The following is a 17,870-nucleotide window of genomic DNA, read 5'->3' on the forward strand; positions in this document are numbered from 1 at the left end:
TCATTAACAAACAAAGAGACTCCAAGTGCAGATTCCTAACAAATTCCATCGTTCTTTACGCCGGAAACAGCACCGAGCACTTTCACGAACTTCAGTCCATTTTGGGGAATATGTTCCACTTTCAGCCCGGGGCGAGCATGCGCGGCTGGCAGCGTTACGAAAACAATAATACTCAGCAGGCGATGCATTCAATAACTACACCCCCCCCCCCGGAGGGTCTCAGTATTGGTAAATATGTTCTGCTTTAACTGTTTAACCAAACTGGAGAGATATTTCACCTCATCCGAGAACAGAAAGACTCTCCTTCCAGAAAAAAGGCCACTAAATCCCAGTCTGTGACCAGTAAGAGATCCTGATTCTATAGGACACCGAGCAGTTGGGAATGTAGAAAGGAGCAGCGACTGCTCGCTGCGGACTTACAGATTCCCGCAGGTAATTCACATGTTTTAAGTAAATAATGTTCCCGAGACTTTGGTTTCAATTTCTGGTTTATTTGCCTGAGGATCTGGAGTAAAGGAGCTGAGCTCAGCGATCAGCGAACGCGTAATGTGAATCTGTAACACGGACGCCACCTGCGATGGAAGCATTAACCCCGATCTCACCCTCCACCGGAGACTCCTCTGCCCGACCTCACACGGGTTTACAACATGAACCCTAAAACACTTACAAAAGCGCTCCCTGCTCCTGCGGCAACAAAAAACACTCAAACTGACCCAAAACTTAAAAACACGTCAAAAATCGCAGCTAAAACAAATTCCACACCTAATGAGATATCACCGGCCGTTTGTCCGCGGCGTGTGTAACAAGCGCAGGGACACACTCAGGCGCAACACGTTCTCCCGAAACCTTGGAGACTCTCCTCATGTTGTACGGCGGGGAGGTGCAGATGCCCCAGTGGCAATCATCCCGCCCCCCCCCCGGAAACCTCCTGGCTGTTGCAACATTGGACACAAAACAGAAGCCGAATGCTACAAGCGGTGGTCGGGGGACGGATGCGGATGGGGCTCGGACACAAGCTTGGTGTAGGTTGCCATGTGGGCTCTCAGCTCTTGTGTCTGGAGGCCTGAGGTGAAGTCGACCTTCGTGAACAGGAGGCGAGGTGCTCAGCAGAGCCGCGCAAGCAGCGCCGGGAACGCCAAACCTTGATGGTGAAGTCGTCGCTGGCGCTCAGGAGCAGCTCCTGATCCACGGGGCAGAAAGCCACAGAGTTCACTACATCGTCGTGGGGCAGCGTGGTCAGGCACGCGCTGTAATGGCGGTCCCAGATGTACCCACAGCGATCCTCTGCTCCACTGGCAAACCCAAAAGATAAACTCAGTCACAGGTCTAGAACCCATTGCAACTGAACACAAAGTCTAGAGTGAAATCCCCCTCTGGTGAAACATGCAATGAAGCCCACTATATCTGAAAAAGAGACCTCGGAGGTCCTGAAATCTTAGAAGACTACATTTTTGCCATCATCCATAAAAAATCCTTTTCTGTGAGCGCCCAATAAAATAAATCAACTTCATCTAAATAATGAGGCTTTATACATCTATGTGAATCTCTCTCCATCACGGTCCTACCTGGCCACAAAGTCCCGGCTGACGTCCAGGAAGATGAAGAAGCACTCATTGTTGGGTGTGTAGGCACGGTGGGCTCTTAAAGGGGCTTTGACTTCCCGCAGGGTCTTCAGGTCGAAGCCGCGCAATTCTATCTCCTCAGCGATGGGAGGTGGGCACATGGGGTCTGAGATGACACAGTCACGCGGCCAGGAACGACTGTTTACATACAGGTACCTGAAAAACGCAAGGAGCCGGCCCTTCAGTAATTATATAAATAAATATATAAGGTTTGTATACGCAAAAAAATATCGTTTTATTTACATTTCATTAGGAGACAAAATAAGTTCTTTAAAAACCCAACATGTTTGCTTTAACCCACTAATCATCTGGTTCAGGCTGGATTAGTTAGGGCAGAAGTTGGAGGCCAGAATCCAAAACAAGCGTAATAGCGATGATGTCAAAAAGTCGGAGGGCAGATTTTAAGTTCCGGTATCCCCGGCTACCTGTCTCGACCCCCCCCCCCCAAAAAAAGCCGTGCCATTATATTTTGGAAGGACCTACAGCAGGTGATTCTATGACCATAATACAGATCAATGCTACGAACGAGCCAGACCTGTGGTCCGGGGACAAGCCCATGCCGATAATGTGACCATGGATGTTGATGACATGATCCAAAGAATCAAAGAACTCATTGGGGCCCCGCTCCTCCCCCAGCACGGGGCCCTCTGTGGTCATCTGATGTGGGAGGAGCCGCTTGATCCCTGCAGAAGCATAACACAGATATTAATGTGCTAAAAAATAAAAGGTCCAAAAATCCACCACAAATAAACCAGATTACGTTTAAAGAACAAAAATATTCATTTAAATATGGCTAATATTAGTTTTACAGACTAGGAGAGGTACGACGCTGCTCGACGGGGAGGCACGGGGTGGGTTTAAAACATCCTCCCCTGTAACAAAAGAAATTAAATCAAGTTCCTGTTTGCATGAGCTGCGTAAGGAGAGTCAAGATGCGGGACAGATCTGGGTGCTGCGCTGGATCAACTCGGACCAGATCCACAGAACTAAGAACCACAGATCTGGATATAGATAATGAGGAGAGGAGAGGCGAAGAGTAAACTCCCCAATCTCTTCCTTCACACCGAGACAGCATCTGCGTTACCTATTTGGTGGGGAGAGTAGGTGAGACAGCCGGTGGTGAAGATGAGGTATTTCTTGGTGTGGCTCCCCTCCGTGGTGTGCGGGCTTTTATCGGGACGCTTGGTCCTGTATCTGGCGTACCACTGAGCCACTTTAGTTTCAAACTGTTCTACGGATAGCGAGGGCCTCGGAGGATCCCTTGGGCCACGGATTTCAGCATCCATGAAAACCTGAAACTCGCCATCAATTTGTGGATGTTCTTCAGCACGTTCTCGTTCTTCCTCCTCGTCATTCTCCTCCTCCTCCTCTTCTGCCCCATGCTGCTCCGGAGGAGACTTTGAGTCCTCTTCCCCCTCTCCTCCAGCGTCCATCAGGAGTTCCGGAGAATCTGCTACCATAACCATGCGTATGGTACTGGCGTTCAGATTCTGGATCTTGAAGAGTCTCTTCACCACATTGAGGTTCTCAGATTCCACATCCTGAAATCAGATTCAGAATAATTTAAATAAATTCCCGGTACAATTAGAAGGAATCAGTATGATTAAAGGGTAACGTATCTCTCCGGGGCTGTATCACCAACTCATAGTGTCATGCAGATGATCCTGATCACCCAGTTTAGAAGACACCATCATTGCCCCCAGCTGTGCCGAGCTGCATTCAAAGGTCCCGTCTCAGCGAGATGTGAAGAGCCGGCCAGATCCACGTACCTGGAAAGCTTTGTTCAGCCACAGAACGGAGCAGGAGGTGACCCGTCCCATCCGGTGCAAGTTCCCAGAGATGAGGTGAGTGTTATTAAGCCAGCAGCCAAAAACATCATAGGGTTTATTCCTCACTCTCGACAAAAGGTTAAAGTCGTCTTCTAGACAAGCAGGAGAAAAAAAGCTGTTATATTCAGCAGAACATATATACATTGATACACACACACACAACATATATACATTCATACATATACACATCCACGCACATGCACAACATATATACATTCATACATACACACACACACACACACAACATATATACATTCATACATATACACATCCACGCACAACATATATACATTGATACACACACACACAACATATATAAATTCATACATATACACATCCACGCACACGCACAACATATATTCATTCATACATATACACATCCACGCACAACATATATACATTGATACACACAGACAACATATATTCATTCATACATATACACATCCACACACACGCACAACATATATTCATTCATACATATACACATCCACGCACAACATACATACATTGATACACACAGACAACATATATTCATTCATACATATACACATCCACACACACGCACAACATATATTCATTCATACATATACACATCCACGCACAACATATATACATTGATACACACAGACAACATATATACATTCATACATATACACATCCACGCACAACATATATACATTGATACACACACACACAACATATATAAATTCATACATATACACATCCACGCACAACATATATACATTGATACACACACACACAACATATATAAATTCATACATATACACATCCACGCACAACATATATACATTGATACACACACACACAACATATATAAATTCATACATATACACATCCACGCACACGCACAACATATATACATTCATACATACACACACACACACAACATATATACATTCATACATATACACATCCACACACACGCACAACATATATACATTCATACATACACACACACACAACATATATACACATTGATACATATACACACACCCACACACACGCACAGGGGTTAATAACTGCACAAACTACCCCTTGGCTGCACCTCAGTCCATTCCTGAAATATTTCCCTAGAAATTTAATTTCACTTTATTTAAATACAGGCGGCAGATTCTGGCAGAGCGAACCCCACAGCAGGCCAAAAGCTCCTAATAACTGGACTGCGGGGTCATGTACCTGCCTGATGGGCAGATAGCCAAGCTTCTTCTCCCCAGTCTGCCCCTGTAGTGACGGACACACAGTGCTTACCCAGACTGAAGACGGCAATCTCTCCTGCAGACGAGTTGTGCGGTCCCACAAACACCCCTGACACCAGCAGGAGGGTGTCATCCGAATTAAACTGGGAGAACTGGGTGTAGCTCCAGTGATGCGGCCTCATGTTGGCGCTGTGAAGGAGCGAGATGGGGTGCGTCGTGGTCCAGATCTACAAAGTGGAATAAATTAGGGAACTCTTGTTAATTTTCACGTATCTCACCTTCGAGCCCCTACACGGGACTGATTTATGCTTCCAGGCGGCTCTCGGCGTTCCCACCCCTCGTCATGAAAGACACGGATAAGTAACCGTGCCGGTCGAGGTTTGGTTTTCTAGAGCCTGAAATTGCCACTTTAAGACTTAAAGCTGTCTCTGCCGGCCGTCCTCACCTTGACCGTGCAGTCCTTGGAGCAGGAGGCACAGAGACCCCCGGAGTGCGAGAAGCTAATATGGAGAACCTGGTCAGTGTGTTCCGTCAGACGCTGGACCTCCACGCAGGGCACCGTGTCACAGAGACGCTGGAATTCCTCGTACCACGAGTCCGAGCCTGCAGCCGGAGACAGAGAGGCGCTGACACGTTACTATAGTAACACCCATCCATGTAACACCCCACATGAAAAAGAGAGGGGACTCACCCGGGCAGCGGGGGATGTCTCGCTGAGCCTCATAACACCTGAAGAAGAGCTCCTTCCAAAGGAAGTCATCTCGGGACACGGCGTACCAGCGCCGGCACACCAAGCCTGCCGACAGCAAGTCTGCGGGGCCAAGGCTCAGGAAAATCTGGTAGAGGATGCTGTCGGGGAGCAGAGAGAAGCCGCTGCCGTCCATAGTGTCATTCTGTCATCATCCGCCTGTCTCGAAACACACAGACTGTATATCAGCGGCGGCCGAAGCCTGGCGTACAGGTTAACCAACTTTCTAATAAAACCAGCTGACAGTGCGCTCCTGACTCGCCATCACAGCCATGGTATGAAAGCCATGCCACAATCAAGACAGGTCATGGAGGGGATGGTGCTGGCTCTGTCACTGCGCTCTCCACACCCCCCAGTCTGTCACTGTGCTCTCCAGTCTGACTGTCACTGCGCTCTCCACACACCCCAGTCCGACTGTCACTGCACTCTCCACACCCCCCAGTCTGTCACTGTGCTCTCCACCTCCCCAGTCCGACTGTCACTGCACTCTCCACACCCACCAAGTCACCGTCACTTTGCACCGACCCTCTCTAGTGTGGCTGTCGCTTATCTGTCACTTATTCGCCCCCGTGTGACTGTCACTACTCACTGACCCCATACAGTACAGAGATTCCCTCAGCTTCCTGCTCCAGCTCTTCCTCCCACCTTCACTTCCGCGTCTCTCCTTCCTCTCTGTCCAGGGATAGCTCCCTCTCTATGGTTTGTGCGGCCGCTCTGTCCCTTGCCGGCTCTATGGTGACTGGGGCTGCAGTTCCCTGGGTTCCAGGGACAGACAGAGGGGTCTGGGACATACAGAGTGACCTGTGGACAGACAGACAAGGGGGTCTGGGGAGAGACAGACAGACAGACAGACAGACAGACAAGGGGGTCTGGGGAGAGACAGACAGACAGACAGACAAGGGGGTCTGGGGACAGACAGACAGACAGACAGACAAGGGGGTCCGGGGACAGATAGGAGAATTTTATTATTTCATGAAATTCTATTTAAACGCACCGGGGGGGTTCAGAGGCGGCTGAGCCGGCGGAAAACATGAATCCTCGTGAGTCTCGTTACAGACGTGTGCGAGGAAACTCACGGGGGGCTCGTTTTCTGGCTCACTTTCCTCCACTCCTGAAGAGTCCCCCTGAGCCACTCGCTGGGTGGAAACCCCATAACCGGGGCATTCGAGGTCAAACAGTAAAAATGAATGTAAACATAGAAATCCCGTTATCCGCGAATCGCCCGTTTCTTCCCCGTATTTTCTACAAGGAGCGCCTGATCTGCTTAACTATTATTTATTGAGTTTTATAGCGCCGCCATATACCGCGGTCTGCCGTGGGCAGCGTTACGACGATTTCACAAAGACTAAGGGTTGATAATTAACCTTTGGATGCAAACAGAGTTATCACAAGAAAAACAGAGCCAGGACTCCGTTTATTTGGTTAGAGGGGCATATAAAGTAACTGAATGAACGGATTGGGGGCGCGCATTGTGTGGGGGGGTAAAGCAGTAACGTTTGCCAATTGTTGTGTACGGAGGTTCTAGGTTGAAAGGTTATCACGAGGACGAGCAAACAGCAAACCCAAACAAAATCTGCCATTTCCAGTAAAGACCAGAAAACAAACAAAAAAAGGGTTTCCCTCCCACCAGTGCGGAGACGTCCATCCCATAGGCAGTGGCGAAGCTCAGCGCCGCTCCTGGTGCCTCTTAGTAGTCTGCCTGACAAAGGACACCATGTGGCTTCCCGTAGGTCTCGGCATCCTTGTGCTTCTCTGTGGCTCCCCGGCGCTGGGGCAGAGGAACAAAATCCCACCGAACCCCATTGAGAAAATACCAAATCAGCCTAATCTGGACCTGAAGAAGGTAAGACCCCCAACCCACCTGACTGTGAGAAGGCAAGTCAGGGGCCCATAACAGCCCAACAAGAACCTCCATGATGTAAGAGTCCACGCCAGCCTAAAGTTACCCCAAACATAGCAAGAGTCCACCCCAGCCTAAAGTTACCCCAAACATAGCAAGAGTCCACCCCAGCCTAACTTAAGCCTAGCCTGTGTAATTATTGAGCTGATCCTGTGTTGCACGTAGGGTTAACACAGGATAATAGAAGATATGAAAAGAAAAATGTATCAAACTTAATGTTTATTTGTACATTTAAAGTATTATTTATATATAAAATCGGAAGGTATTTGCTGCCGCGGATAAATATAGTTTCCTGTTTCCATAACAATAAGAAACTGTCTCTATAATTGTTACTAATTATTTTTATTACTAATTATTTCTATTTTTACTAGTTATTGTTAATAATTATTGTTGCGCGGCTCTCACTGGTTGTTCCAATGAGATCATGAAAGATTTCACAACAAATCTATTTCTACCCCCTTTTGTAATTTAGTTTCTAAATAAGAATCGAGGGACCGCGCAGTTTTACAGAAATGAATACATTTTGCCCGTTTTACTGAAAATTGCGCTTTTATATGATATTCCGCATAGCAGTACGAAAAGCTGAAACGATACAAGATTATTACAGTGATTGGTTAGAGGTTGCTGTTGCCATAGCTGCAGAATTTTTTTCCTGTTTTATCTGATTATTTGGGGGGGGGTAATAAAATGACGGATGTGCCGATGTTTGCTGTTTGGTCGGTGTGGACTACCTACTTTGAAGCCCCCCGCTTGTCAGTTTGCAGGGAAGTGGTATCTTTTGTCCGTTGCTTCGGAATGTGATTACCTTAAGTTGAACAACCACCGCTTGGAAGCCACCATAATCGAGGTGTCCCGTTCCACGAAGCCGCAGGAGCTGGAGAACCTCTTTGTCCGCACCTTCAGGAAGCTGTAAGGAACCTCTTGGCCTCCAGCGAGTGGGCTGCTGTGAAGCCACATCAGTCTCTTTGTGGGCTTGGGGTAAATTACATGTTGGGGGGTGGGAAGCCGGGAGGACCTCGTGTGATCGGCCGGGGTCTTCTACCAATCAACTTTTTAAATATATTCCTCATCAGACGTACGAGCCGCGTAATTGGAGCCGTTACCATACATTCCCCAATCCTGACATTCTGCGTTCTTTTAATATATATATCTTTATTAGGGATGGGATCTGCTGGGAGATTAAACATCAGTATCGAAAGAACAAAGTCCCCGGCCGCTTCACGTTGAAAGGCGAGTAAATAACCCTTTAGTTTCTATTATCGGCGAGATATCTTTCTGCCCCGTAATCCTGTTTTTTTCCAAACAGCTCGTGGACCCGAGAAGCGAATGGACGTGGTGGTTGGCGAGACGGATTATGACAACTACGCCATAATGTATTACCAGCGGCAGCGGAGGATAGCCATCAAACTATACGGTAAATGCAACTGCATCTTCAGAGCCAGGCTTCCCTCCAGCCTTAAGATCACAAATATATTTATGGAAAATAACTGGGGGTTTTGCTCTCACCCCCAATAAGAGTTCTTTACATTTGCCCCAAAATGACATGTTAATTAAATTAATCCATAAAGCTTTACATTTAGCCTAAAACTGAAGCCATTCTCAGGGCAATGTCAATGCGCAGTAATTGTCAGCTTTTTGTCCGAGGGTGACTTGTATTTAACCTTCGAGATGCTGGGGCGTTTGGGATTTATTGGGAACGATGCTGGTCATTGATCGCCGTCTCTTTGTGCGGAGGGTTTCACAGGACGCAGAACGACCATTGGAGATGAGATTTATCAAAAGCTTGATGAGCGCGTCTCCAGCCAGGGCATAGATCTGCAATATATCTACCCCTTCCCGGCATACGGTGAGTTAATGCCCAGCCGCAGGCCTGGGTTACTGTATATCCGAGGGGGCTGCGTATATGCCTACAGTACACCGGGGGACCATCTCACGAAGAGTGGTAAATGTGGAGCTGTCACCATGGAAACCATTGAAATGTTACCGCTAATCACAGCAGAATAGCTTTAAATAAACAGGATGCACTCGAGGTAGCAGCCACCTGCTGGTCGGAAAAGGTACTGCAAACCCCACCTAACCTGATGCACCGACCAGCGCTGGGGGGTCTGAACGATAAAAAATGTATCAAATCTAATGATCTATCATCTAAAACGTTACGAGTTTAACATCAAACTGAGACTCCGTTTTTTTTCAGGATTCTGCGAAAAGGCCGATCAGTTCCACATCCTTGACGGTAAATACACCCCCGGCGCACAATATTTAAAAGCCAAATGCCTCGGCTGAGAGGCGCATCCCTCCGCGGACTGCCTGATCTCTTCTGCCGATAATAATGTGTCTGTTCTGCTTTCAGAGACTTCCAGATGAGCCTCAAGATCTGCCCTGAAGACGAGTCGATAAATCACATCTTACTAATCGTCATGAAGCCAAGAGCGAGACTCCAAGGGCCCAACACAAGCAGAGTTGTCCTAAATGGAATCGGCCGCCATTAAAGTGTTTGGTCTACCCGCGCCGCACGTGGAAACCATACGTAGTTCTAGTTTATTGTCACCAAATGAATGGATCTTAAAGCACTTCCTTCTGCAGAGAAAGATGTAAAGTTACATAAGCTCGCGGGATCTCAGAGGTCTCTTCTTCAGATGGTCACACAGGCTTATGCGACGTTACGTCTTGTTTACCGCGAGCCTCTCCCGCTGCGAGCAGAATAAAGGAACGGCAGGAATGTGCGGGGGTTGGAGGGGCATCAAGAGCCCCAAAATGCCACCAGCCTGATGTTAACACTTTGTATGCCAGTAACCAGCTGAATACTTATCAGCGCAAGCAAAGAGTATTAAGACCAAACTTAACCCAATATAGCCCGGTCCGCACTTTTCCCAAACTGTTGACGTTCGTTAATAATATTTTCTGTAGAAAATTAAAAGAAATCTGAAATTCTTGTACTCGTTTCGTCCCCGATTCCTCTCGATAAATGTTCGATTCGCTCTGTATAGGCAGGTTAAGACGCGGTTTCCGGCCCCCGGGGTCCGGATGGGTTAATAGAGAGACTAATAGAGATACCGGGGTATCTTTATTCCCCAACTGATCTGCCCAGGGAGCTTATTACCCCGTTCACAACGAAGGCGTCTCAGTGGGTCCGGCTTGGGGGAGAGAAGAGAGAGATGGGAGAGACATTTAAATCCATAAAGGACGGGAGGGAATTCATTAAAAAGGAGGAGAAAAATTACAACAAGAGAGCGGAATCCAACACTAGAGAGTCAGAGACTGAGATGGTACGCAAGGGAGTTTTACTTTACTGAGAGGGTGGGAGATACGTGGAACAGCCTCCCAGAAGAAGTGGTAGAGGATGATACATGTATGGCCAGGCATATGGTCTCTGTTGTAGGTTTGTTTGTTTGCTGTGGAAGTTGAGCCCAGCGGGACGAGGCGTCTTGTTGTTTCAGCCCAGCTGATGCCGGCAGGATTTGCCCCAAGCAAGAACCTGCCCTCCACGCGAACCAAACCCGCGGCTCGGCGAGACTCAAAGCTTCGCCCCACCTGCAGCCCCCTCTGACCTCTCATAATGCGGGCTGGAATTTTCCGCTCCACGTGCGCAGCCACGGCTTATGTGTAAACAACTCGGCGAACCCCGCGTGAGACGGGCAAAACGGGTCTAATAAATAACACCTGCCCAGCCCTGGAAAAATACCCCTCGCTTTTACCCCGGCTGCGGCTCTCGTGACTGCTTCAGGCTGTAAACGAAGTCTAAAACGTCTCATGTTGTCATCATCCATCTGAGGAAGAGACCTCTGAGGTTTTGTAAGCTTATGTGACTTTACTGCTCTTTGGCGTTTCTGCCCTCTCTGGGGCACGAGGTCCATAAAGCCCCAGAGCTCTGACCCCCCGTCACGTAATGATCCGGTAATGCAGCCACATACCCCGCACCCTGGCACCTGTGGACAGGGGTAGAAATGTAATTCACCGCCCGGGGGGGGGGCTTGTTTAATCTCTGGGGGTATATAATCTCTACCACCCTGATTGGGCGAATGCCCCTCCGCGCTCTGAGGCTTACACCGCAGGGTAGATGCCCTCCTGCCGCTCATCAGAAGGGGTAACTTGAGTGAAATTAGACACCAATACGGGGCAGAACGGGGTAAGATGACGCCTCGCGGGTTTTTATTTGCCCCGGTTACAGGCTGGTGGCCCACAAGCCAGATGGCTTCACAGACACCCTGCATAAAACAGACGCCAAGCGTCCACCTCCGGGACGGCATGCGCTATAGAGCGCCCGGCCCTCCGGCCCCCCAATTTACACACCTCGGGGGTCTCATGCTGCGCTTTGATGTATTCGGATGAAAAGGAATCGAAGTGACTGAGCCGATTGGCTGCGGCTCCGGGTCCCACGGCCCCCCCGTCCGCCCCCCCGATAAACAGAATTCCGAGCCCTTGTTGTGCGAAGCTAATCGGGTCGAAGCTTTTCGCAGCCGGACGGGTCAGCAAACTGATGACAAACGTTTCTGCCTCAACACAAACACGGCCCACCTGCCCTCGCGGCCCCCCGGGGACGTTCCATAACATTCTCTGGCCCCGCAGGCAGAGGAGAGGGTGGAGAGGCGACGGGATGGGCGAAGAGGAGGGCTGCCAAGTCATGTGCCGGGACGCGGCCGGCTATAAAAGCCACCAGAAGCCACCGTCTGCAACTCAGAGCAGAGCAGAGACTCACGCAGGACCAACACAGGACCATGAAGGGACTTCTGCTAAGTCTGGGGCTGTTGGCTGCATGCGCCTTCTCTGCGATGGCCGAGGTGCCCGTTCAGCCCGACTTCCAGGAAGACAAAGTAAGTGACAGATAGAAGCCCAGAACCCGCCGGCAGATCGGCCCCCGGCGGCCCCCGTCTAGTCTCCCCGTTTCTCCTGCTGTAAAGACTCAAACCTTAATCAGTCGTTGGTCTCGTCTTAGATTCAGGAGCCGTATGTCTACCCCATGCATGTTTAATCCCCTCACTGTATTACCCCCTACCACTTCTGCTGGGAGGCTGTTCCACGTATCTACCACCCTCTCAGTAAAGTAAAACTTCCTTCCATTCCATCTCAGTCTCTGACCCTCTAGTGTTAGATTCCGCTCTCTCGTTGTTACTTTTCTCCTCTGAAATAAACTTCACATAAAACACCCCAAACAGGTCCACCGACGGCACTGTACGGGGTGTCATCCGGCGTCTCACCCCTGATGTTGTTGTAGATTCTCGGGAGGTGGTACAGCATCGGCCTGGCCTCCAACTCCAAGTGGTTCCAAGCCAACAAAGACAAGTTAAAGATGTGCACGACGACCATCACGCCCGCCGCCGACGGGGACCTCCAGGTCGTAGCCACGTTTCCCAAGTGCGTAAAACACCTCCGGGGTAAATCAGAGAGAAGTGGGGCGGAATAAGAGACGTGCGCTACCAGCAGACTACTCATACCCAACAGACTGGGATTAGAGTATTGATAGTGATTAGAGTATTGACGGGGAGTAATAATAGTGATTAGATTTCACATGGGTTTATTATTCATTAGTGAATGGAGAGCGGGGCATTTGGTATAGAGCCGTCTAACCCTCATAACGCTCAGCCGGCGACGCTGTAAACGCTCGATCGCTCTTTTCCAGGATGGATCGATGTGACCAGAAGACAATGAGCTACACGAAGACCGAGCAGCCGGGGCGATTCCTCTCCAGAGGTCGGCGTCAGCCAATCACATTCACCGAACTCACATTAACCCATTCGCTTCCATCTAGTCCCATTGCCTTACTGCTCTTTAAATTGCGTGGCCCCGTAGACTAACCCAGGGGTAGAACTGGTGGCTCCGCGGGTTCTATTTCACATCGAGGGCCCCATTCGCTGAAGGAGACGTCCGTGGCCCCCAGGGATACACATCGCATCCACTTCATATAAATACTGCAGGCAGAGGGGCCACGGCTGCTGGGTGGCGGATACTGTTAACGTCTCCTCCTCTCGCAGGCTACGGAGGCGAAAGTCTCATCACCGTCGTCGAGACAAATTACGAGGAATATATTCTGATGCATGCCAGGAAAACGAAAGGCGCCGAGGTGAACACCATCGTGTCCATGTTCGGTGAGTCGACCCCCCGAGGCCCGGCTTGTCAGGGGAGCCCTTCGCGGCTGTGAGTGATGGGAGGCTGAGATGATCCCACGTCTGGGGGTCTCGCAGCCTCTCTGAGAATCGTTTAGGGTCTTATTCACAGAACCTGTCTTTGGAGGTGCAGGAAATGCCGGTGCCGGTGGGTGGGATGCCGGTGTCTGTGGGTGTGATGGATGTGAGTGATGGGAGTGAAGCGCCGTGTCCTTACATGTGATATTTTCTGGATTCAGGGAGAGGGAAGGAGCTGCCCCCAAACCGGCTGCAGGAATTCCACCAATTCTCTCTGGATCAGGGTCTGTCCCAGGACAACATCCTCATCCTGCCCCAGACCGGTGAGACTTTGGGGTCTCTGGGGACGTTCGGCGCCCATTTCCAGCCTTCGGGGCTGTAGCCCATAGGACGGGTATTTGGCGGGGCACTTACCCTCATATACCCCGTCTAATCAGAAACTGAGGTTCCTGCATTAACCCCGTCATGGAATAATAAATTATGTAATGATTTAACCCCGTCTGGTAACATCTCTAATAAAGCTGTGTTTATCCCGCAGATAAGTGCATGACCGAGGAGTAAGTGGTGAGTACTGAGACTATCAGCCACAATGATTTATCTATACATTATACAGGGGCCGGTCACTGATTTATCTATACATTATACAGGGGCCGGTCACTGATTTATCTCTACATTATACAGGGGCCGGTCACTGATTTATCTATACATTATACAGGGGCCGGTCACTGATTTATCTCTACATTATACAGGGGCCGGTCACTGATTTATCTATACATTATACAGGGGCCGGTCACTGATTTATCTATACATTATACAGGGGGCCGGTCACTGATTTATCTCTACATTATACAGGGGCCGGTCACTGATTTATCTATACATTATACAGGGGCCGGTCACTGATTTATCTATACATTATACAGGGGGCCGGTCACTGATTTATCTATACATTATACAGGGGGCCAACTCACTGATTTTTCTATACATTATACAGGGGGCCAACTCACTGATTAACCTATACATTATACAGGGGGCCGGTCACTGATTTATCTATACATTATACAGGGGCCGGTCACTGATTTATCTATACATTATACAGGGGCCGGCTCGCTGATTTATCTATACATTATACAGGGGCCGGCTCGCTGATTTATCTATACATTATACAGGGGGCCGGTCACTGATTTATCTATACATTATACAGGGGCCGGTCACTGATTTATCTATACATTATACAGGGGGCCGGTCACTGATTTATCTATACATTACACAGGGGCGGCTCGCTGATTTATCTCTACATTATACAGGGGCCGGTCACTGATTTATCTATACATTATACAGGGGGCTGGTCACTGATTTATCTATACATTATACAGGGGGCCGGTCACTGATTTATATATACATTATACAGGGGCCGGTCACTGATTTATCTATACATTATACAGGGGCCGGTCACTGATTTATATATACATTATACAGGGGCCGGTCACTGATTTATCTATACATTATACAGGGGCCGGTCACTGATTTATCTATACATTATACAGGGGGCCGGTCACTGATTTATCTATACATTACACAGGGGTGGCTCACTGATTTATCTATACAATATACAGGGACCGGCTCGCTGATTTATCTATACATTATACAGGGGCCGGCTCACTGATTTATCTATACATTATACAGGGGGCCGGTCACTGATTTATCTATACATTATACAGGGGCCGGCTCACTGATTTATCTATACATTATACAGGGCCGGCCCTTCATTATATGCAGTGAAGTCAGAGAGATATAAAGGTGCGATGGGTTTTGTGAATGACATTAACGTGTTTCTTTTTATTTCGCAGGCGTCGTTCCTCTAGCTGTCCACTGGGTGGCGCTGCTCCTGGGGATTCCCTCGGCTCCTGAGCCAGGCTGTGCAATCAATAAAAAAATTTAGCCCTCAAACTGACTCCATGTTATTCTTATCCCGCGGACCCTCCGGAAAACCCAGCAGAGCTACCCACACACTGCTGGGGGTAGGGGGAGGCTAGGGAGGGCAAACCGAGAATCCTATACCTCCCAAGTGTCCTGGTTTAAATTGGTCAGTCCCTCTCCCAAACCCCTATGCTCTTTTCCTCCTCTATGCCCCTCTCTCTCGTCCCCTGATGCCCCTCTTTCCTCCTTAATGTCCCTCTTTCCTCTCTCCCGTCCTCTCCCCATCGAACGGCAGCTTTGGCAGAAGGTGGTGTAGCGATCACCTCTCCCGGCCCCTCCGGCCCCTGGATGGAGCGCTTATCGCCCTACAAAGTCCTCCGGTGACGAGAGGATGAGATGCGAGCTTCGTCTCGTGTTTCCGCACACAGGGTTATTGTGCGGCCGACAATCTCCGGCTTTATGCTCCTCTTAATGTGATAAGACGGCCCGAGACGCACAAAGGGGGGATTAAGGAAATGGGTTTTTTGGCAGCGCGGGGGGACGCCGTGTTCCTTCTCTGTCACTGCGGACAAAAAAACCATTTGTCTTAATAAATCACAAAATAAATCCCCGGCGCGCCGTTTAGTGCGTTTACGCCACGCGGTTATAGTAATATATATATAGTTTATATACAGGATATATATATACAGCTACCTGTCAAAGAACCCACAATGACTATCGGGGTCCCACTCCGCAGAGTCCTGCACCAGTACTAAAACAGCCCCCTCAGACACTCATAGGGTTAATCTCTAAAGTCTTGGTAACGCCGGCTCCTCGGGAGATTAGATCAGCCCCTTATCTTATCTCCGCTGCCTATTCTGTTATTCTGCGCTCGGGTGTCGCGGGGCGCGTTATGTGATCCACGTACCCTAAATCTGCCCCCGGGATTTGCCCCCGATCGGTGTATAAATACTCGCTGAGGACACTTCAGGCCACTTTGTAGCTTCAGTTCGTTACAATCTCTCACCAAGATGAACATGATGCTTCACGCCATCGGCTTCGGCCTCCTCTTCCTCCTCTCCATCCAGGCCAACGAGGTCCCCGTCCAAAAGGACTTCAACCCTCAGCTGGTAAGACCCCCATTCTACGCTATTACCCCGATACCCCCCGTACACCCACAGCTACCACTTCAATACTCATACGCTCCTCGCTGAAATATTCCCATTATTATGTTCCAAAGAACGGAAGGGCACAGAAAGCGCCAGCAAATCGGCCCCCGCCGGCCCCCGTCTAGTCGCCCGTTTCTCCTGCTGTAAAGACTCAAACTTTAATCAGTCGTTGGTCTCGTCTTAGATTCAGGAGCCGGATGTCTATCCCATGCATGTTTAATACCCTCACTGTATTACCCTCTACCACCTCTGCTAGGAGGCTGTTCCACTTATCTACCACCTATCCCATGCATGTTTAATACCCTCACTGTGTTACCCTCTACCACCCTCTAGAAGTTCAGACATACCGGGAGCGGATTATGTTTGTACACGGGGTCTGACCCGCTTCGGACCCCCGGGGCGATGCACTGATATCTCGTTTGCGTTACAGTTCACCGGGAAATGGTACGGCATCGCCGCCGCGTCCAACAACCCCATGTTTCTAAAAATGAAGAAGGACCTGTCCCGGCCAATCATCGTGTTCACTCTGCACGGCAACGACTTCAAGGCTGAGATCGGATACATGACGTAAGGATTCCCCCTGGGACCGCAGACCGGTGCCCCCTCCGCCCCATCGGGGGTCTCGGTGACTGCGGAGCTCTGGCCCTCCGACCCGTCCGCCCAATCGGGGGTCTCGGTGACTGCGGAGCTCTGGCCCCCTACCCCGTGTAGAAATGAATATTTTGTAATACTGCAGCAGAGTTGGCTGTTGGTGACATCATAAATATGATGTAATAAATAACGGTAACGGCGCCAGGACTCTGACCGCAGCGTTCTTTCTGTATTTCCAGACCCAAAGGATGCCAGAAGAGAGTCATGACCTACCACGCGATCGCCAACGGCCATTACTCCAGCTCCGGTATTTCTATATATTATTTCATTTTCATATTTAATATTATTTCATCATAATTCTCACTCTAGACACCATAACGCCAGCATGGGTAATGATGTCATCGGTGAGGTCATAACTGACAAATCAGAGCGCTGAGATATGCGCCATTGTGAGGGTTCTGGAGGAAGAAGACTTTCTGCGAGGTCTCTGGCGCCGTAGAGTGTTTGCCCCAGAGTTAAATACCCCAATGCCCCCTGTGCCCATTCTGTATGGGAAGGGGAGGAATTATCTCGTCTGTAAAGTCAGTTTCTAGCCCGTCCGCCCGTCTCTTTACTGTGAGAAATGAAGTGGTTAATAATTCCTTTATAGATCAGGGGAAGATGGATATCCGGATTATCGGGACAGACTACAAGTCCTTTGCTCTGGAATACACGCTCGCCGAGCAGGAGAACAAGGAGACCTCCGTCATGCTTAAACTTTACGGTACAAACTGCAATCC

At 49.3% G+C, this 17,870-nt stretch overlaps 4 protein-coding genes across 4 annotated transcripts in view; 3 read left to right on the forward strand and 1 right to left on the reverse strand.

Annotated features, from left to right (window-relative positions):
- Positions 1-1,042: 1,042 nt before the first annotated feature.
- On the reverse strand, positions 1,043-5,552 carry LOC149277470 (F-box/WD repeat-containing protein 5-like). The gene is made up of 8 exons (XM_089502912.1): positions 5,360-5,552; positions 5,114-5,271; positions 4,721-4,895; positions 3,392-3,540; positions 2,707-3,163; positions 2,158-2,305; positions 1,566-1,778; positions 1,043-1,292 (listed from the first exon to the last, which is right to left on the reverse strand). Exons 1-8 carry the CDS (start codon positions 5,550-5,552, stop codon positions 1,043-1,045), a joined length of 1,743 nt encoding a protein of 580 aa, XP_089359038.1.
- A 1,578-nt stretch (positions 5,553-7,130) lies between these two features.
- LOC149277471 (complement component C8 gamma chain-like) lies at positions 7,131-11,864 on the forward strand. Its single transcript, XM_089502913.1, has 7 exons — positions 7,131-7,259; positions 8,074-8,225; positions 8,476-8,546; positions 8,623-8,730; positions 9,061-9,162; positions 9,511-9,549; positions 11,650-11,864. The coding sequence occupies exons 1-7, from the start codon at positions 7,131-7,133 to the stop codon at positions 11,862-11,864; spliced, it is 816 nt and encodes a 271-aa protein (XP_089359039.1).
- Positions 11,865-12,031: 167 nt separating this feature from the next.
- On the forward strand, positions 12,032-13,996 carry LOC149277472 (lipocalin-like). The gene is made up of 6 exons (XM_089502914.1): positions 12,032-12,127; positions 12,529-12,668; positions 12,934-13,010; positions 13,286-13,399; positions 13,657-13,758; positions 13,974-13,996. Exons 1-6 carry the CDS (start codon positions 12,032-12,034, stop codon positions 13,994-13,996), a joined length of 552 nt encoding a protein of 183 aa, XP_089359040.1.
- Positions 13,997-16,362: 2,366 nt separating this feature from the next.
- The window catches only part of LOC149277473 (olfactory protein-like), a 1,910-nt gene continuing 402 nt past the window's right edge, over positions 16,363-17,870 (forward strand). The window contains exons 1-4 of the mRNA XM_089502915.1: positions 16,363-16,461; positions 16,931-17,067; positions 17,331-17,398; positions 17,741-17,854. Coding sequence (XP_089359041.1) covers positions 16,363-16,461; positions 16,931-17,067; positions 17,331-17,398; positions 17,741-17,854 — 418 coding nt within the window. The remainder of the gene's footprint in view (positions 16,462-16,930; positions 17,068-17,330; positions 17,399-17,740; positions 17,855-17,870) is intronic.

The sequence above is a fragment of the Sceloporus occidentalis genome, unplaced genomic scaffold, assembly GCF_023333645.1.
Source record: "Sceloporus occidentalis isolate IW3139 unplaced genomic scaffold, rSceOcc1.0.p SCAF_214, whole genome shotgun sequence".
NCBI classification, from domain to species: domain Eukaryota; kingdom Metazoa; phylum Chordata; class Lepidosauria; order Squamata; family Phrynosomatidae; genus Sceloporus; species Sceloporus occidentalis.